The following is a 13,460-nucleotide window of genomic DNA, read 5'->3' as shown; positions in this document are numbered from 1 at the left end:
TGCCTTTACATTCACACTTCAGTGACAAAGACTAAGATTTTAAATGTCTCCCGATGATGCTTTTCTTTTCAGCTGATGCGGCTGAAATCTTGGGCCAAGATCCCATGCTGCTCAACAGACTTGTGCAGTGGTGTGATGTTAAGGACCATGCCGGCGTTCGTGGAGAAGCAAATCGGCTGCTAGCATCAATCTTGCGTCACAACAGATCCCAAGTACGAGTAATTGGTCTGATGTTTCAACCTTACTGGTCTCCTATATTTTTAAAGCTTGCCCATATAGCTAGGGGTTAAATGTTAAACTGTATGTACAGCTATATAATTAAAAACAGGAAAGTTTTGGTAAAATGCCTCTAGTCTGCCTCAGTACTGATTGAAGAGAGGGGAGTAGGAAAGCAGTGCTAACTAGGTATCACACTGAAACAAGCAACCTACTGTCACTTGTTGACTTACCTACTGTCACTTGTTGACTTTTACCCCGCTTAAGGCTTGACAAATGCTAGGCAGGTAAAGCTTTTCTATTTCCATAAACAAATTAGTTTCAATCATAAAATTAAAATGATAAAAGATAACCCAGACCTATCCTGCATGCCAATCTCTCAGGAGTTCCGAAGAGCTCACTTATCTACCTACTGATGGATGAATCCAGTGTGATCTGGATCTGCCGGCATATTATATTAGAACAGGCTTCTGTTTTTTGCAAATCATGCCATTATACACAGAAATCCCAAATGTGCTTTACTCTGAAGTTTCGATGGAGTAGATACTATCTGCAAAGGCTTTGACAGAGTAAAACCAAACCTTTGCTGGTTTGAAGACTTAAATGAAAAATCAAAGTTCAAACTAAAATTCTTAAGAGACCACATATACACCTGCACAAACACCTTATACACATAATTGTAAGTACCAATATTCCAAGTAAATTAGACCAGCCTTAAGCAGACACATATGACTAGTGCCAAAAAGAGTTCTCTAGTCCCAGGATACATTCATTGCAAATACCATCAGCTTGTATTGCAGCATGCAAATCATTTCCATCTATTCAGAGACTGAAGAGAGTGCAATCTCATTTCCCTTTTCATTCTACTTCATTCATAGCTCAGATTTCAATCTGTGATATTTTACCTTTGCTTTAACAGGAAGTGGTCAAAGCAGTGCAGGAGGCACAAGGAGTAAAACTTCTGGTTTCCATGACTACAAGTGAACATGCTGCCCTGCAGAATGAAGCTCTGAATGCCTTGGCGATAGCATCTGCTATTGATCTAGGTATTTTTCACCTAAAAGTGTTTATTAATATGAAGATCTTGCACAGTTAAGAAACACTCATGCTGTTAATTTCATATGCAAGAAAAGAAATACTCATGCTGTTAATTTCATGTACAAGAAAAGAAATACTCATGCTGTTAATTTCATGTACAAGAAAAAGCATTATGGTCTAGATTTAGCTCTTAATCACCAAATAAAGGAAGTGACCCATCCAGAAAACAAGACCCCCAGAATTCAGGAATTGCCTGTTTTTTTGGCCAAGTAAAATAATCAGGTTGTGTGGACAGGCACAGTCTGCTGAGTGCTGTACGACCCTAGAAACCTACAGAAACACAAAATGGAAATAATGATGAGGGCTAGAGAAAATGACGAGAAAAGGTTTAAATGTAGACAGAATTAGACAGGGGCAAGCTATGGACTTGAATGGTCAGTGACGACTGTAAATAGAGGAAATAACATTCAGAAGACAGCCACTTGAATGAAGTAAAAAAAAAAAAAGCATAGAAAAAAGGACCTTATGGAACATGCAAATGAAACAGATAAGAATAAATGCTGTAACTACTTCTAGTGAGCTAGATTTTCAGAGATAGAGTACAACTTCTTTTCAGGTTTGTCCTGTATGGATTTTTAAATATGATCAGTCAATCTCAATTTATTACAATAAAAACAGCCACCACAAATTTACACACATCAAAAGAAACTGCAAGTCAACTTTAAGTTTGGATTTTTTTTTATATCAACAAGAAAGCAAGACAGGGAAGAGCCCATTTTCATGCTTAGCCCACAATTAAGCCTTTCACACTCATGTGTGCAACTCATTTAAATGACCTAGCTCTGATCATTAATACTTTAATCTATTATGGGTTTATTTTGTAGTGTGTATGTTATAGAGGGTTCCATCTTACAGAATGAGGCTACTGAAAAAAACACTCTATAGGAAATCATACAGAAAACCCCCAGTATAGACAAGATGCTCAAGTCATCCTTGTATAAGTAACTCATTTTAAATGAAGCCAGTCAGGAATTTTATTTAAAAGAGAAAAGCATGTTCACTCTTTGTAACCTTCTTTCCACCCTCTTTTTACATAAAAGCTCAGGTATTTGTTTACTTTTTTTTCAGATACCCTTGAAGCATCCTTTAAGGAATCACAGCTAGTACAAAGCTTACACAGACTTCTACAAGATGATAATACAACTCCTGAGGTTAAATATAATTCAATGGGTCTTTTGTGCAGTCTTCTTAATTCAGGTAACCTCATTTTAAGTAGTCTGTGATGAAAGGATGGATGTTTGTGATGAAAACATGCATTTTATGTCACTGAAACGTACCACTTGTGATGCTGCAGCCAGTGAACAGTAAAGATTAAAGAGGTTCATTCTTTACTTATCAGTAAAAATCCCACTCATGTGTTTTCTTCAGGAAAAGTAGCTTAAACCATTAGCTAAGTAAATTAAAAAAAATCTTTATTTCCAGTGACAGTCAGTGGCATAATCAAGTCCTGAAAAGCAAAATCAGAGCCTTAAAATATAAGCATCTTTGTCCAAACTCACCACATACAATTGTCTGGCAGTCCCAGGCTTTGCCTATACCATAGCATTTTTGTGCTCAAAGAAATAACCTGTCTGCATCATCTTACACAGGCAAGCACACATTTGTTCTGCCTATGCTTTGGGCAAACCAGAGCTGAGATAAAACAGCATCTTTAACAGTGCTGGATTAAATGCATAGCAACTTTTAGTAAAATGTCTGAAGGATCTGATTTCAGTTTCTCTCTCTCTGTGGCTAGGGAGGATTTAAAATTCTTCCTGCAAGATCAGACTGCTCCTGTAAGCACAGTGTGGCCTCACACAACAACTCACCATGTCTTTATACATAAACAATGGTTACCAAAAGCAATGACTGTGCTTAGGCAAAGACAAGAGAGCTGCTTTTCAAATCCTGGAGCTGCCCTTTATTGGCAGGCAAGCTGGATTTTGCTGTGCACTCCACTTTTTCCCCTTGTAGTCACAGGTATCTCACAGGGCTAAGCACTTACATCCTTCAGTGCAACTGTGCAGTATTCACACAACAAATCTATCTGTAAGACTTCTGCCAGAGGTGTACTTCATGAAAGGCTAACAAGGCATACAGGCAAAAAAGCTGGAGCACACACAGCCTATATTATATTTTCAAAGTACTTTTCTTTTGTTCAATCAGTTCTTGGAAGACAAATGGAGAAGAAAAAAGTCTTAACCTGTTCAACATTTTCAAAGGGTTAAAGAATACCTATCGAGAAAAACACATTTAAGTAATATTAGGGAAAAATTCGTACAGTGAGGGTGGCGAAATGCTGGAACAGGCTGCCCACAGAGATGGTTGATGCCCCAGGTCTGTCAGTGTTCAAGAGGTGTTTGGATAAGGCCCTAAATAATATGCTTTAACTTTCAGTTAGCCCTCAAGAGTTTAGGCAGTTGGACTAGATGATCTTCGAAAATCCCTTCCAACTGAACTAGTCTACTGTAAAGCAGGTCATTTTACACAGCAAATGCTCCAAATCTGTATGTTGCAACAACTGTCAGGAGCCATTATGCCATGGCATGTTACTAAAAGTCAGCATTTAATCTCCCATTCAGGTGATCTGAGACAAGAAATAGAAGAGGACAAGATTAAAGAAACCCTCGAACAACTCTGCAGTCACAGCAATGCAAATGTGGTCAAGGAAGCTGCTGCAACGTTACAGGTTTTGAAGGGAGAGCCACCCCACTAGCCCCTCTCCCAACCCAGAGCAACCTGTGCTGCTGCTGAGGCAAATGCAATAAAATGCCAGCTCGGCCAACGCTACCTTGCATTTGTCATGCTGCTGCACAACCAATGCTATTAAAGCCCAGGTACAGCTCCTGCTTTTAAAACTATGCATACAAAAATCTGGCCTACAGATACCTGTACCACTGCTGCTCTTTACTGAGCTACTAACACACTGCAGTAGGAATAAATCCTGTCAAACAAGTGGTCTTAGAAAACATTATCTGAGAGGCAACAGGTAATTACCATCTATAATACATATAAGCTGCTTGGTTTTGACAAATCAGGGAATCAATTGCAACTTTAATTTCTCGAAATCAATAGGACTTTAAAATCGCTGTAAAAACCTAAAGCTTGTATCATGCAACCCAAAACAACAGAGCTTTCAATTAAATGTGAGCTGTTGATTAAATAATACAAAGGGCTAATTGGACCAGTTCAACTCCTGCACACTGTGAATTAATCTGTGTACCCAGCTGTTAACTGGAAATTTCAGAACTCCCCATAAAACTGTACCTTTAAACCACCTTCCCCTCCCCTTCCACATTTTAATTTCTGCTTTTATAGCTCATCATGGAGTTTATGCCTGCTAATATCACAATCTATATTGCTAAGCATCTGAGGTCTCATCCTACATGCAGAGTTGCGGCTATTGAAACTGGGTATGATTTGCTGTAGAACCAACTTTTCCAGTAAACTGCAGTTAATGTCCAGACAGTACTTGGACAAGATACAAATTAAAGCTAGTTAGAAGTGACAGGTGGGCACGTGTGAAGATTTGAAGGTGGCCAGCGTTTCATTATGCCATCTCCAGTAAGAGAACCTAGGCTTAACTACAAATAATTAAAAATTATAGTAAAACAAATGTCTCTGAACATTTCTGTAAGAATTGTTCATGTTTAAAAAGTCACCTGATTACAAATATAGTAAGACCAGGATCTACTCCACAGCTTGTCCTTACAGGAACTTTCTGAAGTAGCTGCAAGTACGTTGAAGAGTCACCTTGCCAAGATCCAGGTGACTGAATTCACAACGTGGTAGTGGTGGAAACTGAAAAGCTAGGGAACAACGACTTTTTTAATCCAGCAGTAACACACTGTCTGTGGAAAAACGTTACAACATTTGTTCCTGTAAAAGCTTTCACACTTGGAAAACTCATTACCACTATTTAGTCCACTATATTTGTAACTGATCCATGCCACCAGATACCACTTCCAGGAGTACCGAGAAAGGGAACTTCACAAAACCATCCCAGACAAGTCACGCGGTAACAAGCAAGTTTTTGATTACATAGTGAGAAAAGAAAAACTAGATCTGAACTGTGTCCAGTTTCATCTAGCTTTAAGTATACAGCAATATGGGCATCCTACATCTCTCCAGTGTCAAAATAAAACAGCTTCATCCAATCTCAATTTGAGAATAAGATATGTGCTCGTGCCTAAACCAGGTATTAGGATGAAATATAACAGGGTATATACACACACACACCCTCCAAACAGCTGCATCTGAGTTGTCCTATTTATCAAAAATGATCCAGCCTTAACATTCTACAGTATCTATTCTATATATTATTTTAGAATAATATAGCCATTATCTACTGTCTAAATATTTTTCTGACCTTACTAAAATTCAAAGCAGTTTTTTTTTTAATGCAGTAAAGAAGAAATGTTAAAATTGTCAAAGAAGCAGATACAAACTGATTTATGTAAGCCTCATGTTCAAGCCTGTTACTTTCCCCTTCTGTACTCAGTAATTTCAGAATCATTGCTCAGACATGATAAACCAGATTGTAAATCACAGGAGTGGTAATTGGGCAACAGCAGTCACAATGCAAACAGTTTCAACTTTTTGGATATCCATAGACAGCATCAATATTTCTCTTCATAGTAGCTTTCACATTACACTTTTTTTGTGGCTTTCCATTAACAATTATGAGAAAAGCACCTTTCTCTTATCTATTATTCATCAGCCAAGACTGAAAAATCAAGAATCAGGTAGGTTCAGCAAGAAAACACACAAGTATTAGCAGACCTTTACCATTTCCGTAGTTATCCACAAACTGCAGTCTCAGTAGCCAGTCTAAACCTCAGAGAGGGAAACACTAGTAACTGGAAACAAGTCTTAGAACACAAACTCCACCAGTAAAAAACATTCGTTTTATTTAATCAAATAAGGCTTGAGAAGAAACATATACTGAAAGTCACTCAGAAAAGCCATATCAGAAGAAGAGCCAGAACCTCCGCTTCCACTGGCTAAACAACATTCAAGCTGAATGATAACCCACAGGCAGTAAGGGAAGGAAGAGGAAAGGATGGAATGGGGAGACAAAAAAAACAAGGCAATGCTAACTATAAACCATTTGCTGCATCAACCTCAACTTACTTGAGGTATAAATCTATCCACATGGCACTGTACAAAAGTCACCAGAACTAAAGACCCCCAAGAAGAAATATTCAGACTTCCAGGAGGCAACTGAAGCTCCTTTGGTCACTCTTTTCAGAGCTCATATTCATCCTCCTCCTCACATACAGGCTAGCTGTGTCCAAACGCAGATGTAACAGAAACAAAATAGCATATGCACAGTCAAAACATACTGAGAAATAAATACATTGCTTCACAGAAATAAATTGTGCTCGTTTCTGAGAAATAAATGATCACACTGATTGAAAGGTTTCCTTCTCAGTCCAGTTAATCAAGCCTGATCTTGTATTTAATATCTTCATTAGAAAACTTGTTTCCATTGTAGTGTTTGTGGAGATGTTCCAACTGCAACCAATGAAATCTCAACATCAATTTATCAAACCTCTCCTTGTGAAATTGTTGAATTGCTTCTTCAGGGCTTTAGAGCAGGCTCACACCCAACTACTTATTCTGACAAGACTTGTTTAAACCATAAGCTAAAGCTTTAGGCATGAAGTCACTGCAGGTCCACAGAGAAGGTGCTAAATATAACTTTAAGTAGAAAGCGGTAAGAAAGTATTCCCATTCCAAGTCTGAAATTACACTACCACTTGTACCACCTTTGAGGGTGTACTTCAAAGTGCCTAGGTGTAAACCAGCCTAGAGCCCCAGGGTTTTAAAAATGATACTGAAAAAACACAGAGAAGTTTATCCACAGTGAAAAGAGGAGTAAGTTCATGAATGTAAAGATCCTCAAATAGGTTGAACTTGCTCTCTTGAATTCTGTTCCAAATCACTGGAGTATTGATACAAAGCTGGTGTTAACATGGCCAAGGCCGATAAGAACAAGCTGTGGAAAGACAACACTTTAATTAAATTCTGTTTTGCATACAAACAATACTTCAAAAAAGAAACCAAGTATTCATTTGTCTTCAGGCAACTTGGCAAGACCGGCAGACAGGGGAAGTCTGATCAGTGACACCGGCCCTTGGTGGCAGCTAATTTCAGTGCATGAACTCCACTGATGTCATTGAAGCCATGATGATTTTCACCAAGTGTTGAAATGACTTCCCAGCACTAGGAGCTTTGTGTCACCAAAATGGCAAAGCAAAACATACTGCCTAGATGAAAATTTCAATTGAATGTTTCACAAACAAAGTTACATAGAAGATGCATCTTTCTTCCATTTTACATACATCAGATTATTATACATAACAAAGTAAGCTAGTTGATGAGGTGTTGTAAAAGTTTCAAGCACCAGAGTTGAAAGCAAAGGTTACTGGACACTGCTTTGTTGCTTGCAAAGTAGCAGTAACAGCAGCAAATTTTTGGCTGCTCCTAGTGGACTGGATTCAACAAACAGGTAGTACAGACATCAGATTCAATGCTCTACAGAAGAAATGTCTCTTGCTCTCTCCTTCAGCGATCTACTGCTATTTTTCCCTTGTTGCATATCAACCAAAGATAAAAAAAAATCACAGTGCACTTCTATAGATTTTACTTTCAGGTTTTTTAGAAGAATAATAGCAGACTGTTCTCTGCTCTTCTAAGGAAGTCAGCCATCCTTAGACAAGCTTCCTTTTCCTGTTGTGTCTCAATCACTGGCCAGAAAAAGAACTATGAAAGCTGCACTGAAATATACATGAAAAGTACAGCACTGTCTGTGAAGTGTTTCACAGACTAAGAGCTAGAAGAACATCTGGGCAATCAATACAGACACAAAGATTCTTACTGTAGATCAGTTTTTGCCAGTGAAATGTTCGTTAATACATGCATAATACATTAAAAAAAGGACTTGAGAGAGATTTAGAAGTTTGACTTTCCATGAAGGCCATGTACTTTGGAAATACAAGTATTAAATCCTTCACACAGACTACATGTAGTAAAATATCATTAAAAAAATATATACTTCTCTAAAAATTTACACTCAGGCACTGTAAAAAAAAGTTTGCTCTCCCTGAAAAAACAGGTGTCACTGGAAGCAGTAAACAATGTTTACTTGAAAACATGTTTCACATGGCCCAGAGTAAAACAGACAACTACAACTACTTCCAAGTTTTCAGTCACATACAAGTCTTTTACAGATAAAAAATCTACTATGTCAAGCATAGCAATACTTTTGCAGCCACTGCAGTCCTAATCCAAAGACTTTCAGAGAAGATTGGACTTTTTACTGAATTTCAGATCGACCCACAGGAAGGAAGGGCAGGAAGAAGAGTTCGGTTTTCTTCTAGTAAAAAAAAAAAAAATCATTTCAGCAGGAGTAGTTCAGTTTGATACAGTAAATTACTGTGAAGAAATGGTTCCAGTCAGCATATTGTGACTGACATTTTAACCCTGTATGAGAACACAAACAGAACTGACAATTTCATAGCTTTGTAGAAGACTTACAAAAAAATCAAAAATTGATATTCCACTAAAATGCATATTTTCTTATTAAAAAACAGATTTCAGTAATGATTAATGCTGAATTTGAATGTTTCTCATCAGTCTTGATAATAGCAATTAGGACTTGAGAGGAGCAGCAGAGCAGATGTGAAAGAAACTAGAGGAAGGGTAAAAAACCATCCAAAGTTAGCACAGAATGCTTGCTACCGACTGCATTTCAAGATCTTTGCAGGCAGTACTTTTCAAAGATATTACTAATCAATAAAAGCTAGCCATTTTGAAAGAGTTTTTTTCTTTTTATATAAATAAAGACTATTTACAATTTTTCAGTCAGGAAGCAGCATTAGGGATTCACGCTCCCTTGCCTGAAACAGAGATTTCTAACTTATAATGCTGTAGAGAGTTGGATTTTGCCTCTCTTAAGAAAACACTTGCATTTTCATAACTGCTTGGGTTACTCAAACTCTGATGGTGAACACAAGTTTCTACTCCTAAGACATCTACGTCACTCCCAGTCAAACAGAAATACCCCCTATTTCTGCACAACCGAGAATTAAAAAGCTAGAAAATCAGTGACTTTTTCTTCAGTTTCCAATGCCACGATGATTATGGTTGCTGGTATCTTGCCAAGCTGACCAGATGAATCTACTGCAGAGATTAAAAATATTTTCAAGGTTCTTAAAAGAGATCAGCAGGCCTTCTGAAGAGATTACAGCATTAAGACTGATGACAGTTGGGAGACAAAACAGAAAAATCTTCATGGTAATTCTTCATGGAAGGAGTTCACAGCAGTTTAATTTCTCCTTGCTACGAGTCTAAAAACAGTTCAGCCAATGACTTGGGAAAGTCCCTTTTTTCCTCACCACAGATCAATTCTGGTGCACTGAGTTGTCTCATTAGAAAAAAAAGGTAGACCGGTGTGTTTGGAGATTCTTTTTTGTATCAGCTTCTAACAAAAACCATGAGCAGGGTAAGATCCACATAAGGCCTTTAATACCAGGAGCATTTCACGGTCTGCGCATTTTTTTCCACCTTGGTGTCTGATTGAAAATAGTAAAATATACTTTTTGCAACACATTTGCTTTAGTATTCAGAAGGCATTACCTGCCTTTACAGCTTCAATATCAGAAATCAATGTCCTGGCTAGGAAAATCCCAAAAATCTAAAAAGAAAAAAAAAAAAACCAGCTGTGAGATGAAATACTTGCAATGTAGAGTCTGCAAGAAGTCTCTAAAGATTAGTGCAGAACAGGAACCTGCGTATTTGTTTCTATTTCTCTGCACTGAAGTCAATGCAACTCGTAAGAATAAAGATATACATTGATAAAGCACTTGCAAGCTCAGATACCATTTCATAGCCAGGATCATGTGTTGGAGCATAGCTATTACTACACAGTAGTACAAACAGCCGAATCTAGCACAAAGTACAACTGATGAGTAAAAGACGTTTTCATGTGACACTTCAGGAACATGCAAAATAGTATTAGACTTCTAGATGTCCTAAAGTTGGAAGAAATCCATTTTGCCAAGTTTACTTATAGCACTCACACTTACATACTGCTAAAATTACAAGTCTGAAGCATTTTAATTCATTCCATAACTTTGGTTAAGCCAAGTTACTATTCATATTTAAAATACTTAAGAATTCCACTTTCACAATTGTATACTCCACGTCAGAAACAACAGTTAGAGAAGTCCCAGATCCTTCTGAGATATTTAACAGCTTTGAAATTATAACATTCACTCAAGTTCTCTGGGAAATTTTCCTTCACAAACTGAAAATAAATTCAGAACTCGGTATACTTCTTAAAACATTCTTAGGAAAACAACAAAATACTGTGAAGTTCTGGAAAAGCCAGAAGATTCATTTTAGAAGGAGACAATGTGTCTCACTCCTAGTCATACCACAAAAAAGATTAATGCACAAGATAAACTAAATTTAAAAATAATACTGAAATACGCAAAGGGTGTCAGAGAGACTCAGGACACAAATAGGAACAACAATATCAAATGACTCTCAACACTGTCAAAAGTTTAGATTTTCTATCTTGAACCTCCTCTCCTCCTAACTGAAGGTGTTATTCTCAGGACAGCATCTCTCTATGAAAGCACTGGAAGCACTACTAATAGATACTGATAAACTATCAAAAAAGCAACAGAGGGCAGTATTGCCATGGCTGGAAAAAGGTATTTTGCCAGCACTATGTTCAACATATTTTCAGTTAAACTGAAAAGATTTTGTAGCGGATTTACAACTCTTATTTCCCACTTAAGTAAAGCAGTACCACACAAAAGCAACTTAGGCAAGTATACACAACTGCCACAATGAAAGCAGGATCCACCTTGAAAGAATTTTCATTCGATATGTTTTACTGAGGATTTCAATTCATTTTCTTTGACATACCAAGAATAGAAGAGGTACTGCAAGAAGTTTCAGCAACTCCATCTACTACTGCTACTGTCGCATCTGCAACCTGTTCACCAGCTTTCCTTCTCTTCTACTCTTGAGATTTTTGTGCTGTATGCTACAGTATTCTGAATAGCATTCTTAGCATGAAAGACGGAATTGGATTTCAGTCTTTTGTATTTGCACTAGAAGGCAGAAGTTATGATCTACTGAAATACATTACCATAAGATCTCCTGTCCCTCACGATATGTTGAAATGTGAGAGATGCATATAATTTTACATATAAAAATAATAGCATGTTGCCATGTTAATATATAATAAAATATATCATTATAATGTTTCAGAACCAACCTAAATGATTCTGTGATAATATAAAAATATGATACATTTACAATACAGTACAGTGGCCTTCATTTCTTTGAGAAGTAATTTTGCCTGAAGGAAATCAATTGATCTCATAATTTTACATTAAGACCCCACCTCTATAAAATACCCGCCCCCCCCCTTTCGCCCCCCCCCCCCTTTTTTTTTTTTCAATAGTGTTATCATACCTAAAAACATCCACCATGTCAAAATATTTACTGTCTCCCACCATAATTACTTTTACCCTCAGTGGATAACTTGAAACTTAGGGAAAAAAAAAACAAAAAAACTAACCTGCAGCAGTGAGATAGCTATGAAGACACCTGCAACAATGTAGATATTTCGGGGCAACCAAGCTTCCAGAGCAAGAATACAGCCTTTTATGAAAATCTGATCGTCCCATTGACTCTTGCTCTGCAAGAGAAGAAGAACTCAAGAACATCACTTTTCTGCTCAAGTTTATTATAACAACTCTCGGTCACATGAAGGGATATAGTAAAATTATGATTGGTCATTTACACAGTAATATTTTTAACCAGATTCCAGAAATACATGAAATACAGAAATACATATGCCCAAATTAACTCAAGGAATGTCAGGACATTCATATTAGTAACTTCCTGAAAATCCTACTATTAGAATACTTTAGAATTCGTAGAGAACGCAATTCAGAATTAGGATATTAGAACTAATACCTGAGACATTTGAAATGCAGGTCTTACCCCTTTTTGAAGCAGACTTTTTCTCTTTTTCCACCTTCCCACAGTACAAAGCAAAATCTCTACCATACTCTACTTGTAGCAGGATGTAGCACGGCTGATAAGCTCCCAGAATTTTGAACTGACTTATATATTAGCAATTCCACTGTTTTCATTATTTTGTCCATGCAGACACGGAACAGCAAAACAGCAAGATTCCAGCACCTTACCTTCTTTCTGACATCATAGCCACACTGTGTATTCACAACTTTTTGCTGCAAAACAAAGATTAAAAATATATCAGTTGAATTATACTTTCCTCTGTTCACATGAAGTCTTCCTGTCTTTTAAATTCACAAAAGAATCAGAACTGTCAAAACCAGCCATTTTAAAAAGCATTTTAGTAAAAAAATAAATAAAAAAACACCACCACCACCACCACCAACAACAACAAAAGCATTAGCAGAACACACCGGGGAAGTATAACAGCAAAGTATATATATTAGCAGAAAACATCCTCCACTAAAAATCCCGGCTTCTCCTGTTGCTTGGCTTTCATCCAGCAACGACTATTCAACACAAAGCATTAACAACTATACTGACAGCCTTCAGATAAGACATCTGCATTTCCAAGATCAAATTCATTTTATCTATTTCACATAACACCTAAACATTGAGATAAGAATAAAGGTATTACACTGATTTATTTACACCTGCAGTGGAGGAATGTGTCTTACAACTCCTTCATTTCACAGTGCTATCCTTATCAGTCAATACAAGTAACAGATAGCTGCAAGCTACTTGACCTCCCTTATGGTTGATAAATGAAAGTCTCACATAACCCAGCTCCAAGATAAAACTACTGAAGATGACAAAACGTTCCTGTTGTAAATTTCAAACAGAAACACAACAAACACCTTCCAGATCCCAACCACACGCAACCTAACAACAGCATTAAGCTCACGAGATGCAAATACATTCCTTTTAAGACATTTTTGTTTTTCCTTTGTATTAGAGTTATGAAAACCTATTTACTACACAATTATAGAATATTTCATATTAAGCATAGTGAGTTATATTAAAATGCTAGCAGTAGAATCTCAGATTAAAAAGATTTGAAGACACCCACGTCTCCTTAAATACAGCACCAACAACAGAAA

The 13,460-nt window shown here is 37.1% G+C and overlaps 2 protein-coding genes across 7 annotated transcripts in view; one reads left to right on the top strand and one right to left on the bottom strand.

The window, feature by feature from the left end:
• LOC308196808 (rap1 GTPase-GDP dissociation stimulator 1-like) overlaps positions 1 to 4,078 on the top strand; it is a 39,482-nt gene extending 35,404 nt beyond the window's left edge. For both annotated transcript variants that reach the window (XM_080596401.1, XM_080596402.1), the window contains exons 10-13: positions 73 to 212; positions 1,136 to 1,262; positions 2,383 to 2,511; positions 3,876 to 4,078. In XM_080596401.1, the coding sequence (XP_080452527.1) occupies positions 73 to 212; positions 1,136 to 1,262; positions 2,383 to 2,511; positions 3,876 to 4,009 (530 nt within the window). In that variant the 3' untranslated portion in view covers positions 4,010 to 4,078. The remainder of the gene's footprint in view (positions 1 to 72; positions 213 to 1,135; positions 1,263 to 2,382; positions 2,512 to 3,875) is intronic.
• A 2,108-nt stretch (positions 4,079 to 6,186) lies between these two features.
• TSPAN14 (tetraspanin 14) overlaps positions 6,187 to 13,460 on the bottom strand; it is a 40,254-nt gene continuing 32,980 nt past the window's right edge. For 4 of the 5 annotated variants that reach the window (XM_080596419.1, XM_080596416.1, XM_080596417.1 and 1 more), the window contains 4 exons: positions 12,531 to 12,575; positions 11,897 to 12,016; positions 9,937 to 9,994; positions 6,187 to 7,294 (listed from right to left, as the gene is read on the bottom strand). In XM_080596419.1, coding sequence (XP_080452545.1) covers positions 7,266 to 7,294; positions 9,937 to 9,994; positions 11,897 to 12,016; positions 12,531 to 12,575 — 252 coding nt within the window. In that variant the 3' untranslated portion in view covers positions 6,187 to 7,265. Of the gene's footprint in view, positions 9,995 to 11,896; positions 12,017 to 12,530; positions 12,576 to 13,460 lie in introns of all 5 variants that reach the window. The other variant, XM_080596420.1, reaches the window with a different exon arrangement.

The sequence above is a fragment of the Anser brachyrhynchus genome (genome assembly GCF_964034855.1).
Source record: "Anser brachyrhynchus genome assembly, chromosome: 6".
Classification (NCBI taxonomy): domain Eukaryota; kingdom Metazoa; phylum Chordata; class Aves; order Anseriformes; family Anatidae; genus Anser; species Anser brachyrhynchus.
This window is presented reverse-complemented; position numbering and strand designations above follow the sequence as displayed.